The 21,550-nt window shown below is 37.4% G+C and overlaps 1 protein-coding gene and 1 long non-coding RNA gene across 2 annotated transcripts; both read left to right on the forward strand.

Moving 5' to 3' along the window:
• The first annotated feature begins 9,982 nt into the window (after positions 1-9,982).
• LOC140152694 (uncharacterized) lies at positions 9,983-11,835 on the forward strand. The gene is made up of 3 exons (XR_011859039.1): positions 9,983-10,094; positions 11,106-11,183; positions 11,750-11,835. It is a non-coding gene; the product is annotated as an uncharacterized lncRNA (long non-coding RNA).
• Positions 11,836-13,125: 1,290 nt separating this feature from the next.
• LOC140152685 (sulfate anion transporter 1-like) lies at positions 13,126-15,899 on the forward strand. Its single transcript, XM_072175146.1, has 4 exons — positions 13,126-13,296; positions 13,993-14,127; positions 14,798-14,981; positions 15,304-15,899. Exons 1-4 carry the CDS (start codon positions 13,219-13,221, stop codon positions 15,441-15,443), a joined length of 537 nt encoding a protein of 178 aa, XP_072031247.1. The 5' UTR covers positions 13,126-13,218; the 3' UTR covers positions 15,444-15,899.
• The last annotated feature ends 5,651 nt before the right edge of the window (positions 15,900-21,550 follow it).

Genomic DNA, 21,550 nt, shown 5'->3' on the forward strand with positions numbered 1-21,550 from the left:
CGTAACTTGCGTTGCGTTGTGTTGGTGCATTAAGAGTAGGGCCCATTAAGAGTAGGCATTGCGTTGCAGTCTGTTGTGTTTTGTTTAATTGTAGTCATGTTGCGCTGTTGTGCTGTGTACTTTAAATATTGTTCAGTGATTTATGCAAAGTGACATGCGGCCTTTGAGTTCATTTACCTTGCGTAGTATCAGTATCTAAGCTTATCTTCATTCGGTGCACGACTCATTAACCATGTTAGCCTACATAAATAAATCTGGTCCAGTTTTGTCTGAAAATGCGGATCAAGACCGCACCATGTTATCATGTCACAGTATATTCATTGACCATGTTGACGGTGCGTTCGCGCAGGGAATACGATTTAGAGGACAAATCAGGTTCACAATATACGTGTGTAAACGCTGCAAAGTTAAGCGCGCCCACCTTTGCATCAGTATGGCCTTTAGTTAACAGTATGCTTCGAATATATTTATAAATACGTGACCACCTCCGCGCTGCCATAACAGCTTGTAGACAGTAAGTCTAGAAGTGGCCTTCTACACAGCGGGTGATCGTCCTGTTGAATGCAAAGGCGGTAAACAACACGAGACTACTGTGCAGCATAAGTGTCTGGAGTGGATGAATATTATTTAGCCGTCATTGGCAGTTGTCATTCAATCCAAAAGACCACTCCGCGCCCATCCACCCTGCTCCTTTTCTAATCGATCTAACCCCTTTTGGAATGGAATGGATATGGGAGTATGTCATCATGTACGTAAACCCGGAGTAGCCCTACCACAGGGCCTGGGTTTTTCAGTTCTCAGGATGGTGTCTTGGAATATATAGTTTGTTTAAAAAGGGGGCAATGTGGTAGGGCTAACCCGAAGAACCCTCAGTGACCAACGGATTTGGTTCATGCATTCTGTGGTAAAAGATACTCTTTTGGTGATACAGAACAATAAGTATTTACTGCAAAATAATAATGTGTATTTTCTTCCCTCTCTCCATCTCTCATCTCTCTCCTTCCCTCCCTCTGGCTCCCTCTCCCCTCTCAAATGGACGTCGCCGGGTTACAAACCGGAGTTTGCCACAGTAACGAAATAATGAGGAGTGTCCCGGAGCTAACAATTCGAAACGAATTGTCTTTTGTATTTATAATTCTACGCATTCTGTCCTTATATCTTTTTAACATTCTGATATAGATAAATTATTGAATATTGAACCGTGGACTCTGCATGTTATCATGATCATGTTGATACAACACCGAATGATAATATTCATAATATACTAACTATGCCATTGAAGTCAAATTGTGTCTATTAACAAAGGAAAGTGCACATGCATCGTGCTAATTTAGGGAAGTGAATTCATGAGAATAGAAAAGCGTGTTCAAGAAGTTTGTGTGTTCTGAAATCGCCATAAACGTGCGTGACTTTCGGTAGGAACTTTATGAATTGATGGGATTGAGGTGAAGATACTCAAAGCATCATGTCCATCGAAATGTCTGGTTCCAGTTCCGTAGAGATCTCTCGACCAATTTTCACGGAAAATGCATTTCAACAAGGTTTTCAAGTTGATAATGGATCTGATCAGCAGGGCAACAGCAAAGGTATCAGGCACAGGATAGTGAAAAACTGCACCACTAAATCTGTCTTCAAAGTGGTGTACAGTTTGATTCCTGTGCTTAGTTGGTTGCCGAAATATGAAATCAAGAAAAACGCAATCGGCGATTGTGTCGCAGGTGTTACTGTCGGCATATCTCGGATACCTATAGGTAAGTTGAATATATATACATTGGTGTAACAACTTTATCGATTCATTTTATATTGTGATTTAGCAGTAATGATTACAGGTAAGCCGAATATTAAATTAATACGAAAGACAACAGTCAATAATTTATTTACATTTCATTACAAGATATTTTACTTTGTCACAGTGTAATGAATTTGAGCTCGTTTGAAAGCTTGTTCTTTCACAATATGACTCCAATAATGTTTGGTTTCTGCATTCATGGATACGGGCAGGACACTCTGCAGAGTAAGCCAACCTCCCATAAATCACGGGTACAATCAGACTGAACGGCACGCAAAGATTGATATCTTGCAATAAATTGACAGAATCAGGTCTATAATACACCTCCTATACATTTAGAATGAAGTCGGACAATGCCAGGTGATTAGACATGCATTCATCACGGGAATTATGAGTCCATTCATTTGGAGCACCTGGATCTCCCCCATCTCCCAATCCTAGGAAGATCACCATTTGGCCAAAGTTGTGCAAACTTAAAGTCTTCAGCGATATTTTCTTAGATTCAAGGGGATTCTACAAAATAAAAGTACAATAATATGTGCCTATATCATACTAGTTTGGGTGGTAAACTTGGAGCACGCTATCAAGTAAAGCCGTTTGGTGGCTAAGTTGAAAACAAGAGATTGTTCTATGAACGTATTGACTGTCCCTCGTATCTGCGGAATTCACAAAGGAAAGTGTGAAGGCTAGTATTAAAGTTTGACGTCTTCCGTGCGTATTGCCGTTGCGACAGACGCAGTGGAAACGTTGCCATATAGCATTTTCCGTTGCAGAAAACGCGCAAAAAGAAGTACAAAACCCCGAAGAAAGCTGATCATTTGAGCGGAAAATTGCAGCCGACAACAGAAAATCGCACACGGTTATTTGATGGGTTGTAAAACTATGTCATTTTAAAGTAAAAGTGAACACTGATAACGCTATTTATCTTAAATCGTGTTTGCACCTTTACAAGGGGTAGACACTGGTATAATGGCATTAAAACATCAGAAAAAAGAGTAACAAATAGCAAGGACATTTAAAAAACATTTTTATTATGAAATGTAAGGAATAACTTACATTATTTGGCAAATTTAAATTTAAAACATGTAAATAGCGCCCTCAATTTTCACACAAATATACAGTTTATTATAGAATAAAAATTACCACAAAAAGCAGAAAAGGATGAAAAAGTCGATAAAGAAACGAAAATCTATGTTAAAAATAGCTTTAAAATGTGTGTATATAGTGTGATAGCTATTGGTATTGTCCAGGTCTAATTGAACATTATTATAATGTTTTGTTAGAAAATTTAATAAAATGGCCACATCAAACAGCCGTGCACAGCGGAGAACAGAAAATCGCTGCGAAAAACAAAGAATGCAACCTTTTTTGTCACAGCGGATACGCTCGCTCGAACAAATGTCAAAGTATGTGTCGCTGGTCTTCGCTGTTTCATGCGCGTATTTTTAGAATACCAAACAGGGGTGGCAAAATCGAAGGGGGCGGCAGAAAGAATTACTAATTAAAAAAGGGCGGAAAATGTGATCAAGCATACATTTTTTGAAAAAATGGTACTATACATCAAAATGTGCTGCTTTTAGGGCGCTAGCGCCTGAAACCCTTTTTCTTTTTTTTCTTTTTTTTTCTTTTTTTTCTCTTCACTTTTTCAAACGACCGAGAAAAAAATGGGGTCAACCTTTTCGGGCTGTTGAGGAAGGGGCGGCAAAATTAAAATTTCTTCAGCCCCCCGGGGTTGGGGCTGCTACGGTACGCCACTGTGTTTTGTCGACAGACTGTTGGCTACATAATAGTGTATACTACCTTTTTTATTTACGCAAATTCAGCATTAAATAAAGATATAACATATCAAACAAATATATTGTGAGTGCGTTTCATTTTTCTTTTTTTTTTTCATGTTTGAAGCGATGGCCTACGCTATTCTGGCTTCACTTCCACCAGTTTATGGCTTGTATGTTGCTTTCTTCCCAAGTCTAATTTACACATTCTTAGGAACATCACAACACATTGCTGTGGGTAAGTTGTATATACCAATTTAGGGTTGACGTTTACCAATAAATGATTCGAATATGTATGGCCGACAAGAGTTGGCCCAGTTTCATAGAAGAGCTGGCACAGGCCGGGGTAGATACAAATTCAGGTTTGACATGCAGGATAATAGATATGTTGAAGAAAATCTAAGATATTTTGGGAGGGGCGATTTTTTAAAACACCGACAGTCCCGTTGATATAGCAAGGATTTTGGCGCTGTTTTTGAAGACGTTTACCAATAAATGATTCGAATATGTATGGCCGACAAGAGTTGGCCCAGTTTCATAGAAGAGCTGGCACAGGCCCGGGGTAGATACAAATTTAGGTTTGACATGCAGGATAATAGATATGTTGAAGAAAATCTAAGATATTTTGGGAGGGCGATTTTTTAAAACACCGACAGTCCCGTTGATATCCCGGGTTGATATAGCAAGGATTTTGGCGCTGTTTTTGAAGACCCTTTCAAAGCAATGATAACACAATCCTATGACAATAACCTATATTAATAATATTATTGTTTGAGAACACAAATATTAAAGTCGGTGTTTATCTATATGTTACGGTTATATATGCTAATGGATCAAAAGTTCACTTTGATATGATATGATCATATAATAGAGATAAGTATCCGGTTGGTATCTGCTTTGGACACACGTAGACCCTACACTATTTTCAAAGCAATAATAATAATAGTGGCAAAATGGTGCATCTATAAATGGCTTCAATTGGGCCTTCATTTTTCAAACATTTCGTATGCGTACGCGATGGCTACTTCGCGGCCATTTTACACATTATATAATCGGGTCCCCGACCCCAACTGGCTGGTCAACACCCACCACTGCCCCCCCCCCCTCCCCCACCATTTTAATATAATCTGTACTAATATCGCTAGACGCTAGGCTTAAGTTATACCAAAGCGCGTCTGCATATTATTTGCTCGTTTGATAAAAAGACAGATAATACAGACGGAAATCAAATTATCATGCACATTAATTGTACAAAGGTCATGATGGGGGTCATGTCAAGTACAAACGCGATGTTTATCGATGTAAAGTAACACGGTGTATTTAGCCCTCAATCACAAGTCTTTGAAATGATTTGGGCCCTCCTGGCCCGCGAGCAAATATAATTTGTGGCGTGGTTATTTTTTCCTTGTGACACAGTTGTTTGATGGCATGTAAACATGATATTAAAGGAAAGGTGAACAATGATGGCGCTATTTATCTTAAATCGTGTTTTCATCATTACAAGGGGTAGCCTGGTATAATGGCATTAAAACATCAGAAAAAGAGTAATAAATAGCAAGGAAATTTTCAACAAACTTTCTGTTATAAATTGCAAGGAATAACTTATATTATTTGGTTAAATTAAATTCGAAATAAATGTAAATAGCGCCCTCAATTTGCACACATAATTTATACACAGTTTCTGGAATAAAAATTACCATAAAAAAGCAGAAAAAGATAAATAAGTTGACAAAGAAACGAACATCTGTCTTAAAAATAGCTATAAATAAATACATGTAGTATGATAGCTGTTGGTATTGTCCAGGTCTATAATTGAACATTATAATTTTTGGTTTATTAGAAACTTTCATAAGTGACCACATCAAACAACCATGGTTTGGGGAAAACGTACATGAGATCCAAGCCCCATACGAATAAACTTTAATACACACAATATGTAATTATTCGTCACAATATAAAATCATATAGGGTCGCTATAGGCCGAAATTCTGATGCAAAATAAGTAAAGGAAGGCTAATAATTTTTTTTTCTTACAAATTTAAAAAAGATATTTATAAAAATGTTTTTGTTCTTGGTGTGGTAGCTGTTTTGCAGGGATCCCTTTCAATGCAGTGTTTCTTGTGTCGCTATTGGGTTTCTGCCTTGCTTTTTCAGTTGAATATTATATAATCAGGGATGCAAATTGTGCGGGAGCGGGGAGCACCGCTCCTAGGAAATGAGAGTCAAAATTGAGGAAATAATGCCTTGAGCAGAAAAAAAGAGAGAGAGGAAAAAAGAGTAAGGGAGAAGAAAAAGAAAGGAGAGGAGAGGGAAAGGAGGGGAGGAAAGAGGAAGAAAAGGAAGGGGAGTGAGGTAGAAGATAACGTAGAGGGAAACAACAGATGTCAGCTGAAGAGCAAGTTAATAATCAACAAGTTGACGACAGTGAGGCAGTGAAGCTACTGAATGGAAGAGAGTAAATCTCAAGACACTGGTTGTGCAATTTTGAGGAATTCACATGATTGTTCAAATTTACAATTCAACACGAGACTAGGTGTTCAATGTAATTCAAGAGGAAAAAGAAAAAAGAAGATGTGTGAATGCAGGTGGAAATTGGGCACCTATCTGAGGAAATTTATACAACGCTGCAATTAGGAATTTATGGAAAAATTGTCATAAATTAAGGAAATTCAGTGTATCAATACGAAAATACCAGAACAGGATCATGTCAGAAATTTATATTTTGTTCTGGGTCTGATTATTCGGACTATCAGAAGTGCCAGTGAGGAGAAAACAAATAAATAAATCAGGAAATAAATTTAAAAAGAAGAAAGATAAAGCACTGAACAAGTTGTAAAAGTAAGGAAATGGACCAAAATGAACAAGAGGGTTAAAAAACTTGATAACTGACAAGGAAAAGTTATTAGAACTGCTAGTTGCAGGACTTAGGAGACTTTGATGGACAGTATTTTCATAACAGTGTTCAGAAGTAACTCTCTGATTTATTTAATCTAGTCTACACAGAGCTCACTTTACACATGATTTTGCTCACCGAATGCAACTAGCTGAGAAAGATTTCTGAGATGCTGGACAGAAGAGTAGTGACAAAACACAATGCTCCCAAGATTTTGTCATCAAGTCTATGCTATGTTACCATTGTCGTCTTTCGAAGTGTAGAATAAAGATATTTTATGTCTGGTTATGATTGAGGAAATCTTGAGCCTAAAAACCTTGCTCCTGAGGAAGAAATCACAATTTGCACCCCTGATTATATTAAATAAATGATGTGAAGGCATTGGATTTATCAAACTTTCATAATATTGGTAGCAAAATACTTTTTAGTTGGCCACAATTCATCTGAATAAAACGTGTGCTTTAAAACAGGTGCCGAAGCTGTGACTTCAATCATGATTGCTGGTGCTTTGGATAATGTTGTAGAACAGAAACTACCAACAATGCATACACACTCCAATGATGCAGTGGGAACAACTGAAACACCTATCAATGAGGAAGATATACGAACAGCTGCTGCAAGTAGTCTCCTCATGCTGGTGGCTTTTGTACAGGTATGTAAAAATGGTGGATTTGGAGACATGGGGGTCCAGGAGGGACACATCGTAATATGTTGGTGGGTATGTTATGTTCCCCGGGAATTTTGAGGTGGTGAGTAATTTATGCGCACCTTTTTATTCAAAATTTAAACCCAATTGCGTGCACCAATCGATAGAATATATGAGAAATTTAGGAGACTGCAAGAAGAATCGATATCGATTCCGATCAAGAAGTCGGCACAGCAAAATGTAGGCAGAAGTTTCAGACTAGCGGAATTGCCAATTCTTGTGAGGTGTGAGATACATTGTCGGCTTATTGTCTGCCGGTTGTTCGTTGAGCTGCTAGATTGGCCTCAGGTCTGCAAAGAGTCAAGGACTCAACCTTTTTGGATGAGACATCCTAAAGAGGAAGGTCCATAAGATGATGACGATACCACATTTGCGTCGCATTCTTCTCAGGCAGTGCCGCAGTGCATGGAACAAGATTGATATCAAGAACAAATCGAACGCGTCGTCGCCTAATCAGGACCATGCGACGTCCCTGCACAAGGACAACTATAATGGTGGCTACAAGATACTGATGGACGCCAAAGAATTGAAACTAAAAAAATAAAGAGAACTGAAATGAAGGAACTGACAAAATAAAGGTAAGAAAAAAGTGAAACAAACACAATACTGCTTTAATAAAGTTGACTAATGAAAATTTGTTGTCTCTTAATTGCGCTTGCTGGAATCTTTTCGGCCAAATTTTTTCACTTTTAAAATGCGACCATCACCAATTAAATGATTGTAACTTAGGTTGCCTGTAGAGGTCGCAGCCGATTCAAAGAGGTATATCAAAATGCGCATGACAATGTATTACATCTATCACATCTATAAGAGATAAATAAGCTTAAATATGTGCTCTACAGTATAATGAGATTTGTGCTTTTACGTCCATGATGCAGTGGTGGTGTCACAAGCTACGTCGCTGCTAAACTAAGACTCTGAAAATGTAACTTTTTAAATAAATGTCAAATCGTTTACAAGCTGCTAAATACGTTCCACTTTTCAGATCGGCATGTTTGTTTTCCGAATGGGAATCATAACTACGTACTTTTCTGAGCCGTTAGTGAGAGGGTTTACCAACGGGGCTTGTTGTCATATATTTACAAGTCAATTTAGAGAATTATTTGGAATAACCATACCAAAAATAAAAGGCGACTACTTCGTTCTACCCAAGGTAAGTATGGTTAACATTACCATGAGACGATGTTGTTTTTGTTACTGATGATCATGTCGATGATGATCACTGATGATGATGATGATGATAATGATGATTGATATGATTGATTGACCATGACGAAGATGACGACGGGGTCGATGGCCGAAGGGAAATAAATAATAAATAAAAACAATAGTATTACCACGATTATAATCCCTGTCGAGTCTTTACCAAGTCCAACGCCATTACTTTCCTCTATAATTATACATCTTATATTAAAATGTATTCCTGGTTTGTATTTCAGAGTTACATTGAGATTTTCTCCAGGTTGGATCGTTGTAACGCAATAACAGTATTGATCTCAGTACTATTAATGGCAGCAATGGTGATTGGTAGCGAAATCCTGGACTATGAGGCTTATAGGGGCAAATGTAGGAAGAAGGTTGATGGGAAACCAAGGCAACGGATGCCAATCCCCACAGATCTTTTTGTGGTATATTATATACATATTTTTCTACTAACGTAAATTAGCTCACTTGCGACCCGCCGGGTTAGTGTGTGTCGCATTAGTTACCAATTTGAGCCCTTTTGTTCGAAACAATGCTGCAACTTTTATGAATAGGCTGTCGGCCAATCAATTCGGCATCAAAGGAAAAACGTAATCTATTGCCTCTACATGTTTATAATTATAATCTCCTTGGACACATAATGTTTTCCGTCGGTTGGGTACCCGATATGTGGTGTGTGTTTCTGTATGTCTCTCTGTATGAATGTCTGTTTGTTTTCTGGTCCTTCTAAAGGGGGTTCAAAAGTGTCTCTCTGCTCTTCTACTACAGGTAATCATAGCTCTACTTGCGTCAACTTTTGGGGAATTTGCGGATAAGTACGGAGTTGCTGTGATTGGGGACCTCCCTATTGGGTAATTATTTAATGCATCATATTATTTTTAACTTGGTGGCTCTATATACTACCATCATATTAGCATGACGACATGAGAGACATATAAAATATACCAATTAATCAATCTTGTCAACTTGCAATAATCGACTTAACTATGATACAATGTGATTATGTCACTCTAGATTACCACCTCCACAGATGCCGTCATCAGAATACTTCAACATTCTGTTACCTGAAATCTTCGCTATAGCTATCGTTGGTTTTGCAATTTCATATTCAGCTGGGAAGGTTTACGCGAAGAAATACGACTATGAAACAAGTGCTAACCAGGTAGGATATATGCTCCTCTTGCATCTGAATCAGTGCTTTTTTATATTCTTCTTCTTCCCTTTTCTTTCGATGTGAAAGACATATCCTGCAACGATCAATAACATCACTTCATATATTCTAGTCGTAGCTAAACATTTGTCAATCACCTAGCATTTCCAATGGTATCTTTGGTTTTAGTATATGACTCGAAGATGTGTTATGTCCATTTGTACAATAATTCATGAACATTCAACAATCAGCTAAAAGTATAGACCATGCCCCATTCAATGTTCATTAATGAACACACATTTGAACTGTAAGCGACAGGTGAGCATGTAAGATCATGGAACTTAATAATACTGTAATTTACTCCGGTCTCTTCGTATCAAGATGTATTGTCTTTGACAATGCTGTCTGCAACTAGCAATAAAACATAAATAACACACAAGCTATCCACAATGTTCATCTTTCAGGAGTTAATGGCTTATGGAACAGCAGGGTTAGTAAGTTCGTTTTTCAATTGCTACCCTTTTTCTACATCGATGGGTCGATCAGGAATTCAAGAAGGAGCCGGTGGAAAAACACAGGTATATTTTTTAGTATCGCCCATTTTCCTTCCCCCAAAGTGTGTCATTCAGAAATTGAGAAGTGATGAGGTATATATATATATTCTGTTTATTAAATCTAGAAGAAAAAAAACCCCCATATAACCGTAATATTCAATTCTATAAATCCAATTGCATTGTTCTATGATATGGCAGAACGTACAGTTAACAATATTTTATGAAGCTCGAATCCAACCCAAATGCGGCTAGGGGTATACTTGTCTACACCCTATACTCTGCCAACTAACAACAACCGCGGTGCAGGGAATAATAAATAAAATAAAAAGTGTAAAATACCCAGCAAACACAAAAACGTTTTTAAAACGTTTTAAATAAGTTATATTTTGGGTTTTGGTTTAGTTAAAAACGTTTTAATAACATTAAAATGTCGGGTTATATAAAGGTCATGAAATCGTTTTAAAACGTTTTGTATGAAAACACACTACAACAATATTTTTAAAATGTTTTCGAAATGTCAATGTAAACTATTTTTGCAAACATTTTTGGCCAAATATTTTGTCAACACTTAAATAACATTATGTTAAAATATTTGCACCCAGCAATCACAGAAATGTTCTTAAAATGTTTTTTTACAAAACGTTTTAATAACATTTAAATGTCGGGTTATATAAAGGTCGTGAAAACATTTTAAAAACGTTATTGTAAATATTTTGGGCAAACATTTTTGCAAAATATTTTTCAACCCAAAAATAACATTCTGTTTAGAATGATTTGTACCAAGTTTTCAAAAATGTTTTTGGAATGTTCTTAAAACGTTTTTATACCCTTTATATAACCCGATATTTAAATGTTTTCTGTAAAACATTTGTGTTTGCTGTCCATCAAATGTTATTTAATGTTATGAAAACGTTAAATACCATTAATGTACCCTTTATATAACCCGACATTTAAACGTTTTCTGACAACCTTTTATAACCTTTTGCGAATGATGTCGAAAACGTTTTGTGTTTGCTGGGTAACTTCTTTTTTCAGGTTGCTTCTATTCTTTCGTGTGGAATCATTCTGTTGACGTTATTTCTCGTTGCTCCACTACTATCTCAACTACCAAAGGTAAGTATGACCAATCATGTTTTACTAGTAAGAGATAGATTTCAATATTGCCCCCAAATTGCTGCATGAACTCAATTTGATGCAAATAGTTGATTAATGTTGCTAACGGTATCGACGATCGACCAGTCTCTGTGCCCTCGATACGATAGTAACAATGTCAATTATTGGAGAGTTTGCGAAATGCCGTTTAGACATACTTCGACTTCTTCGTCAACTTTAGGCCTATTCATTATACATTCATCGTGTTCATTGCTGGGTGTCATAAGTTAAAGTTTCACAGTAGAGAGCTTTATCTTCCAAACGGCGAAGTAAACTACTTTATGCAAACTCTCCATTTATCCCTGGATGTCATACTCGTGCAAATTAAAGGATTGAAATGCTACAAAACTATATGGACGATAATAAAGATCACAAGGCTACTTGCAACAATGAAGTTGCACAATGTCACTTTTTAGACATAATTTAATCAGTAAAGTTAGTCAAAAATACCTTGAATCAATTAAAGTCAAAACATCATTTCAGTCATTATACAAAATAACACAAAATATCGATGCTTTTATTTTTAGTGTGCTTTGGCAGTGATGATTATCGTAGCTATGCGTGGTATATTTCGCCATTTTGCAGATTTACCTAAGTTGTGGAAAGTATCTTTGGTTGATTTTGTAAGTATATGCATGGGAAGATCGCAAAGGTTATCAAAGACTTAAAGACTTACACATCCACATGCACCCCCTCACACCCATGCACCACTCCAGACCACACACGCGCACACAGCGACAACGCCAGGTAAATAGTTATATTGAATCAATACACGTGTATCTGCTATGCACGCCGCTATATAACAATATACAAAATAGAATTGACATTTCTATACGCTCCTAATCAATGATAACTACCCTATTGTTAGTAACGACCAAACAATAAAAATCCTACATGGTCGAGGCAACAAAATAAGCAGTGTCTCACCGTCCTTTAGAAGACCTGAACGATTAAACCACTTGGTGGCAATGAGATAATTTGAAGTATCCGCTCGCGCTATTGTCCTTTCCAGGTAAGGCTAAGGGAATTGGGCAGCCGAGTTGTGCACTAGCGTAGAGTGGTGTAGCTGCTATTTGATATTCAGACATAAGGTCTTTGGATACCGGGGTAGAAAATGATGAATATCTCCCATCATTTTTGGTTTCTATAAAAACCAACTGTAAGGCTTGCACTTGAATATATGTATTGAAAGAAAAAGATAATCTTAAGTGTGCGTATTGAATACCAACCGTGCGTTTTGAAATCAAAAACTTACCAAAATTTAGATTTTATATGTGGAGAACAAAAAAATGACTGCTGCCCTCGTTCGTCAACACTCAGGGTTACGGAACATAATACGGTACTAGCGCAGTGTAGACCACTGGCGGAGGTAGTCTAAAGCAGATGACGTACCAGGGCGAGGCTCACTGACATCTACAGAGGTCAATGACCAGGCTATTGTCAATAGCCTTAGTCGGAGGTCCCTCGGCCCATAGTCTCAAAACTATCAAACAGGTCGGAAGAAAATGGCCATGTGTGGCTGTTGAAGAACTGCCATCATGGGGATTTTTGCCATGAAGATATCGGGGCGATGACACTGTGACGCACACCACCACGCAACTGCGCGTTTTGCAATGATAACAATCGACGTATCAGACCGTAAAATCGCGCTGAGCTCATGGATCATGCATAAAGCAAAAGCAAAAACGAAACAATATATAAAGACAGAAACAAAAACCGAAAGTATTGAACAAAAAACCAAAACCCAAAAAATAAACACAACATAAAAATCCTGCCAATTATTTGCCGTTTGCATACATGTACATAAAATAAGAATACATGATGTACATTTTATTCATACCTCAGTATGTACACAAATCAACAACATTTTTAAATATCGTCCAACTCTTTTTTGCAGCTAATTTGGGTGGTCGCGTGGTTAGGTGTAATTCTACTTGGTGTCCATATAGGATTATACATCGGTATTGCATTTTCATTATTATCGGTGATAGTAAGAATGCAGAATCCTAAAACGTCATTAATGGCTCGTGTTAAAGGAACAGGGATATACAGAGAAGAAAGCAAGATCAAATCGGTAATTTCTAGTAATTTTCTAATAATCTACACTCTTAAAAATATTTTACTCAAGTTGAGTAAAAAGGTCACAAAATCAACAAATTGAGTAAAAAAATTACTCAAATTGAGTAAATGATACCCAACATTGAGCTCATATTAATAAATAATACTCTCAATGTTGGGTACTATTATTAATAGTATTTACTCACTTTGTTGAGTTGTGACCTTTTTACTCAAGTTGAGTAAAATATTTTGTGTAGTGCTGATAAATGGTACAATGTAACGTTAAGAATATTTTGTAGAGAATATGGGCAGCAAATAGATAACGACAACGCAGCCATAAGACAGCATGAACTAGTATCTGCTTCCAAGATGTTAAGTTATTGTTGCCGCCAATCAGCGGTAGCCATGATAGCAGCAGTAACAAATATGGCATTGTTATTCCACCTTGTTCATATTATCATCTACAAAATCATCATCAATAAGATTGAAAACGACAACAACAACATCAAAAAACAATACCACCACTACCACCGTGCATCTATCTCCACCTGAAATCAGACAAGTTTCATAGTAACGTACCTTTACCAGGCGAAGGTGTACCTTTTACAACGCGCGTGCAAACACTTGTATAGAACTATAATCGTATAAACATTTTTATCTTGAACTCTTAATCTTGTTTGTATTCATCAATTTATTTTCAATCTTTTTCTAGGCAGCTGAGGATCTTACAGGGATAAAGATATTCCGTTTTTCTTCTTCTCTGTGTTTTTTTAATGTCGATTTCTTCAAGAAATCACTCTATTCTAAAATCGGGATAAATCCACGGAACATGACTACAGAGACGAAAGTAGGTTGAAGCTGTGAAATATATATTTTAGCCTAGTATAATACCTATATATAATACCTCAAAAATAATACACTCAAAAATAATAAGCAGTTTTTATGATTCTTACCGTACTTTGCTTGCTGAATCGGACGTTCGTAAATGAAAAAAAAAACGCACACAAAAAGAACCCCATTTTGTTGCCATGAGGCAGAATTTTAAGTCAATGTCAATAAAAATCAAACGAAACAGACATAAATATTCTGAAGAAAAGTATCAACAAAACAAAAACAAACAAACACAGCACCCATGCTCGTATATTGGGGGCCTTTGGGAGCGCGAGCCCCCGTGTTTAAAGCAGGTGGAAAGGAAGGGGCGGCAGAAGAAGAAGTGGCGGGAAAAAAATTTAATAAAAAAAGGGCGGAAAATTGTCAAAAAAATTCTAGCGCTTATTATCCTTTTTTTTTACTCTTCACTTTTTAAAAAAAAAAAAAAAAAAATTGCAAACCTTTTCTGGCTGTTGAAGGGGCGGCAACATTCACTTTTACTCCAGCCTCACGAGTAGGAGCGGCCTGGGTATACGCCACCAAACACAAATTATTGACAACCATATAAATTCGTGTGTAGTGAAGTTTTGGAACATAACAGTCTGATATTTTTAAAAACACTTCACGTCTTTTCATGTTTTTTACAGGAAACTAGCAGTATGACAGAATCGGAAAAAGGAGACAATGTGACTAGTTCAGTTCCCATCCATAGCATCGTGATTGATTGTAGTATGATGGCGTTTATTGATATTGATGGCATGCAAACACTACAAACTATTGCAATTGAATGTACCAAATTGGGCATCACTGTGCTCTTCGCTAATGCAAGTCGTAAGTTGACATAATGCATTGAAAGAGTTCGCGAAGTTATTTGCCTGCTCTCATAATCATCCACGACCGACTGTCTGGGGCACATATCCTTCCATAGCAGTATCTGAGTATTCAATCAGGGAAGGCAGAGTGCCCCCCCCTGACAAAAAAGAAAAGAAAAAAGTGCCCCTCTGACCAAAAATGAAAGAGAAAATCTGGAGGGTAAAGGAAAAGAAAGGGGCAAGGAGGCCCTTTTCCACCAAAGCCAAAGCAAAATGTCAAAAGATAGATTAATACCCTTTATGTACCCGTTCGTTGTTCTCTTTTCTCTCTCAACTTTTAGGCAGGATACAAAACACACTCAAGAATTCCGATGTTATGAACTCCATGGATCAAATCCGTCTGGATCAGATGTTTGTTACTTTGCACGACGCTGTAGAATATGCACTGACGACTGGAAATGAAAAGAACCGAACCAAATAGGTCTGAAAACAACAGATGAAGAATTGAATCACGGGGGAAAACATGAATCTTACAATGTAGGTAATAGTGATGTTGACCCCGTGACCCGCGGGGAAGAAGAAACTATCATTTCTCCTCAGAATGCCGAATTGGATCCGGCCGGTTCATCGTGTATAAATGATGCTTATGATGTTGGGGATGACAATCAGGAAAGCAATATCGACAGTGAAGATACTAACTTCTAGGCTAACAACGTATATTTTTTTTTTCCAGTTCGGTGTAAGAACCGAACTTTAAAGCCATAATGTACGATCTAATCTTTAAAATGACATTGGCCGTGAGACATTTTCGAGAGAATAAAATCATTACATGTTCAATTCGCCGGCAGATCTCCTATGAGCTGTTATTGCGTGTGGTGTTGAACTCAACGACATGTAATCATGAGTGCGCGCTGGTTCGAATCCGAACGGTTCTGATTTTTTCTCTCCTTTATTATATAGTGCCAGTTTGTCTGAGCTCCATTTCTTTATCTTTAAAATGAGTTTGGTCGATTTTTTTTTCAAACCTGATTTGTTGACATATAATGTTTACATAAGTCCCAACTTACACCTAATTGGATTCAGCCAAATTCATTGTGTTTTTTGGGACAACAGAGAAAGTTTGAATTTAAAGTCATAAATGCCTCGTCCTCTCGATATTCCGCTTTAAAACGTCTGAAAACGTACAAAAAGCCTCAAATTTACGTCACACTGATGTTCTAATTGACCGAAAACCTCGACAATTGTTGATTTTCAATCAAATTGGTCAAAAAATGGATTTCAGCCAAAATCCAGAGAAACTTCGGATTATTTTGTGCAGTATTTAGTATCACTGGAGTTGATAGAAACATACATATGATGTAAATTTTATATAGGAAGTTTATGATATTAAAATATCGTACAAAATGGACCTTAAGGTGTATGGTATTAAATATGTTTCCCTAAAATGAGCGCAAAGGATGGTCGAACGATTACATGAAGCCATCTGGCGGTTGTTTGAGCGATTTACAGTGACTGGAAAAATAAATCAGGTGGGTGCATTTACAAATTATGTTCAATTTCAAACGATAGGACTTCCTTTGTTTTTGTTTTTGTTTTAGTACCAAGATTTGTAAAATAAAGAGGAATTCACGTGTAAATCAAAGAAGATTTTTCTCTCTTATATTCTTTCCTTAGAATTAAGACCCATACTATTACGGATTAATTCCTACACCGGGTTTAATGGAACAAGACGGGTTTACTCCGGATATAAAACTGTACATACTGCAGTTACTGTCCGTTTTTCTATACACAATACACAGTGCTCTTTCCCATTGACGCGTGACCTCTACAAATAGCCCTACGTTAAAAGTATGGGGATATGACTAGTTAACGTCGCTGTGTGAAAAATAACCGGCCAATATTAAAAGTACTCTTCTAAAGTTCTAGAAAATATAGTTTTTTAACATGTCCTAAATTTTTAGCTAATTTAGATGTTTGGAAATATTCGTACTTTGGTGTTTTAGTTAATGTTATAGGTAATAGTACATTGCCTAGTTAACGTCGCTGTGTGAAAAATAACCGGCCAATATTAAAAGTACTCTTCTAAAATTCTAGACAATATAGTTTTGTAACATGTCCTAAATTTTTAGCTAATTTAGGTGTTTGGAGAGGGTCGCACTTTTGTGTTTTAGGAAGGACATGTAAACGACAGATAACACCAAAAATATGAAGAAATTATTTCCAAACCGTGTTAAGTCAACAATCATTATGTTGCTCATTTTCAAGAATGCTGGTTTACGAAAGCACGCCATTGTCTCATTTCGTGAACAAAGGTACACATACCATTGTTTCCTTTCGTTTCCTTTATAATCGGTTACCCAACTGAAGCTATGAATACCAGCTTTATTGCGATATCGCACATGAAAACAGACACTTGTGCACAACCAGAGAAGATCCGATTTAATCAGTTGAGCTGTTTCAATGAGTGTTATCTTGGTTTAATAGCTTTTAATGGGGTTAAGTCCTGCAAAGGTCGAGATGAATTCTACTGTAGACATGACTGCATCATGAAACAAATAATTTCTGTGTTGAATTTTATTGTCGCTTGTTTGGAGGTGTTGTGATTAGTATTGTTAAGTGACGTGACCCGCTTCAAGTTCACGTTTATGATATAAGTGTTAATAACATTGACACAAGATTTGGGCATTATCTGAACTATCTGCCCACGACTCATTTAACTAAATAAACCTAGAGTCCATCAGAAACTCGTATCAAGACCGCTCCAAATGTTTTAATGTATCGCAGTACGTTGAACTGTTACACGGTCGCATTCATAGGCGTAATCCCTAGGATTGGGCAATATTTTGATAAGGGGGATCATCCCCTCCTAATTGTAAAAAATAGCCTGAACATTGGGTTTCTGAGCAAATTAACTTCATATTCAGCCATTTTAGCATAAAAAGTGCCAATTTTGCGCGAATTTGATCCACTTTCCGCCATTATTTCAACATTTTAGCTTCAATATGGCAATATTTTTCGCGCCACCATATAAACCTATTCTGTCACCAAAAGGTGCTGTACTTCAAGAATTATTTTTCCAACCCCATACCCCCATGGCAAAAAGAAATCTACACCACTGGTCGTTCCACCGCTTGTTCAATATGCAATCAACAAGAATGACCGGATTACGTATAACTTTCAATATAATAGGGTTAGGGTTCGGAAAGTAGGGTTAGGGTTATGATTTATTATGCTGGTTTAATAGTATCGTGCCGCTTGATGACGATTTTTACCTTAGTACACAATCAGTCCAGTAATGCCAGCGGGACCAGAGGCAAGCCGATGCATCGATGACTTCGGAATTGGATGGATATCGGTGTCAATCATGACAAAATATAAACCCAGCGAACTTCAAACCAACATGAACAGAGAGCATATACATAAAAATACACCTCATAGGGTGATGCCAGGCAAAAAGAGCGTTTATAGCCCTAACTCCCCCACCCCCCACAAAATTTGACATCGATAACAATTGCCACAAAGAGCAAACTTCGGGTCTTTGAGTACTTAGTATATAATTTACAAACTTTCTTTAAAGGAGTCTGTGAAATAAATATATTTTTGACAGAAACTAAAGGGGTCACTGAACATCGGGATCTTCAGCACCTTACCTGCGCGTACCGCAATGTAGAGGAACAATTTCAACTGGGAACAAATTGCATCAGGTATCATGATGTGGATTGGTATAAAATATGCCATCACATGTATTGGACATCTGACATTATTATATAAGATACATTGAATATTGAACCCTGGACTCTTTGCTATCTTGATACCACTTCATAATTCAAATTGCATGGTCATTGGTCAACATCATAAACAAGATAGTCCTTGTTGAGGGTAATAGAAGTTAATGAAAAGATGTTCAAGGAGTTTGTGTGTTCTATGAGACCGTGACCAAGTAGACTATTAACAGCGTTTATATGCATTCTCCAAACACTAACCTATAGTTAGCTTTAGTATCCAAAGGTTTGTAAATGAATACGATTGAGGTGAATGAATGAGATACGAATGAACTAAAAAACATGTCAATCTCTAAAAGCAACCCTGCACTGAATCGGAGACGCAGTTCCGTGGAGATCTCTCGACCAATCTTCACAGAAAATGCATTTCAACAAGATTTTCAACTTGAAAATGGATCTGCTCAGCAGGGCAACAGTACAAGCATCAAACACAAGATAATGAAAAACTTCACCGCTAAATCTGTCTTCAAGTTGGGGTACAGTTTGATTCCTGTGCTTAGTTGGTTGCCGAAATATGAAATCAAGAAAAACGCAATCGGTGATTGTGTCGCAGGTGTTACTGTGGGCATATCTCGAGTACCTATAGGTAAGTTGAATATAATCAGTTGTATCGACTTGCGCCTTACGGCTTACTTTAAATGATTTCTTGGAATCGCCCTGCCATCACTTGATTTAAAAGAACGACATGGCGTAAGGCGTATGGACCATGTTGACAAATTGCAATCTTTATTCAAGCATTCAAGTCTTTGTTTAAAAATTTTGTTGTCAGACTTGTCCTGTCTTTGTGGTTATAATATAATACGTAAACAAAATTTGTCTTTTTATTTTCTTTCGGTATGTAGCAATGGCTTATGCTCTTCTGGCTTCACTTCCACCAGTATACGGCTTATATGCTGCTTTCTTCCCCTGTCTAATTTATACATTTTTAGGGACATCACGACACATTGCTTTAGGTAAGTTGATTCGAAGATATAACACTATACTCAGTTAGGGTTAGGTGACATGTATAGATTATGTACCAATATGATGAAAATACGAGGAGGAACTATTTGTTTGTGGGCCATGTGAAAAGGCTGCTTTAAAGTCCTGACAATGGCCACGTTGTATATGTTTCTTAGCAAAAAAAAGTGCATTTTGGGTTTTGATGCTTTGAAATGGTTTCTCTCATTCTATGACATTTTTGTTGAAATATTACCAAAATCCATCGGTATCGGTTTTTATAAATATTCGCCCTAATTCTAACTTTCAGCCTCGACATATTCGAGGCGCACGCAATGCAGGGGCTGCGTAGCCAGCTTTTCTTGGTCTTTTCCCGGTTGCATCATTTTGACTCGGTATAATCGGTGGGATATACACATAGACCGGTTTTTTAGAGAGACTGTACATGCCAAATCTTTGAGCTCCCAAAAACGCCTTTATTGGGACTTGTGCGCACGTAGCGAGAAAAATTTGGCATTTTCAATAGTACACTATTTTGGCCCATGATCGGGGTTGAATTTTGATGAAAAAGGGCTCCTTGGGCCTTTTCTTTTCCGCCTTCCTAATTTTGTCTTTCATTTGTTTTGTCAGGAGTCACTTTTTTCTTTCATGTTTTGGCGGGGGCACTCTGTCCACCCTGCCCCCGCTAGCTACGCTACTGGCGCACTGGCAATCAGTGGCGTAGCCAAGGGGGCCCCCGTGAGAAGTCTTGCCACCAGTCCCACCACCCCCTGTTGGAGACCCTTTTTTGTAATTTTTAGCCCATTTTGACCATTTTCGTCAATGTAGTTTATTCCCCCCCCCCCGGAAATTTGCCTTGCCACCCCTCTGAAAAAGTCCTGTCTACGCCACTGCTGCCATTTTAAGGTATTTGTGGTTCAGTGCGTCAACATGATAAATTAGGGTAAAATGTCACATTTGTGGACTTTGTCTGTAGCTATACGGAAACTTGTAGCTACATGCAATTGAACGGGGCTTCATATTGATCAACACTGTCCCTTTCTTCTCTTTTCCCAATGGTTTCTTATGAATAAATACCTAGTAAAATTTTTATTGACTTATCCTTCACTTTTAAACGGCGTTGTGAGATTTCACAAAGATTGCGCCCTCAATTTTTTTCAAACATGTACGCAATGTTTGTCCAACTCCTAACAGCATCTGATTCACGATTTTGTAATGATGTTCCGGATCCAGAACTTTATTCCACAAACAGTTCAATAGCAGATAAGCAAGATACCAATGTTACAGATTTGTGTCTATTCATTACTATACTGCTCGGCATTAGGCTCTTTGAGTCGAGTGCACAATCTATCAAAATAAGGCAATGTTTTCTCATTTGATGAAATCAAAATTCGACCGGCGATCGACCGCCGGTTCAGGGCGATTCCGTCCGATTGGATCCGGTTTCTATTGTTATAAACAATGGAGCGCGGTTCAACCGCCGGCCAACCGGCGGTCAAGTTTTGAAGCCATCCCTAGAGCTCTTTAAAGCTATTCCTACATCTTTACGATATTGCTGATGGGATCACTAAGATTGCCTTTTGTAAGTTGTGAATTGTTCTGTATTTATCCACGTTATCTAACATAAACTAATGAAAACCAGTGTATCAACAAACTGTATTGATTTTGTTTTATACACAATCTGCCATTTAAAAAACTAGGTTATCAATCATACAGTATTATTGTATTGATAAACTGGCACTAGATAGTTTGTCTGCACTGAATCCCGGGCATTGAATACATATTTTATCTTTCGATAAAAAGACAGGTTAAATTAATAGAGACAGAAATAAAAATTATCTTACCTGCACTCATAGAAATTGTTCGT

Source organism: Amphiura filiformis, chromosome 1 (assembly GCF_039555335.1).
Source record: "Amphiura filiformis chromosome 1, Afil_fr2py, whole genome shotgun sequence".
In the NCBI taxonomy this organism is placed as follows: Eukaryota; Metazoa; Echinodermata; class Ophiuroidea; order Amphilepidida; family Amphiuridae; genus Amphiura; species Amphiura filiformis.

Bases quoted from the DNA above. Each gene is read 5' to 3' on its own strand.
- LOC140152685 (XM_072175146.1), top strand. From the start codon at position 13,219: ATGCAGAATCCTAAAACGTCATTAATGGCTCGTGTTAAAGGAACAGGG. The intron at 14,128-14,797 runs GTAGGTTGAAGC...TGTTTTTTACAG, and splicing joins ACATGACTACAGAGACGAAA to GAAACTAGCAGTATGACAGA. The intron at 14,982-15,303 runs GTAAGTTGACAT...CTCAACTTTTAG, and splicing joins GCTCTTCGCTAATGCAAGTC to GCAGGATACAAAACACACTC.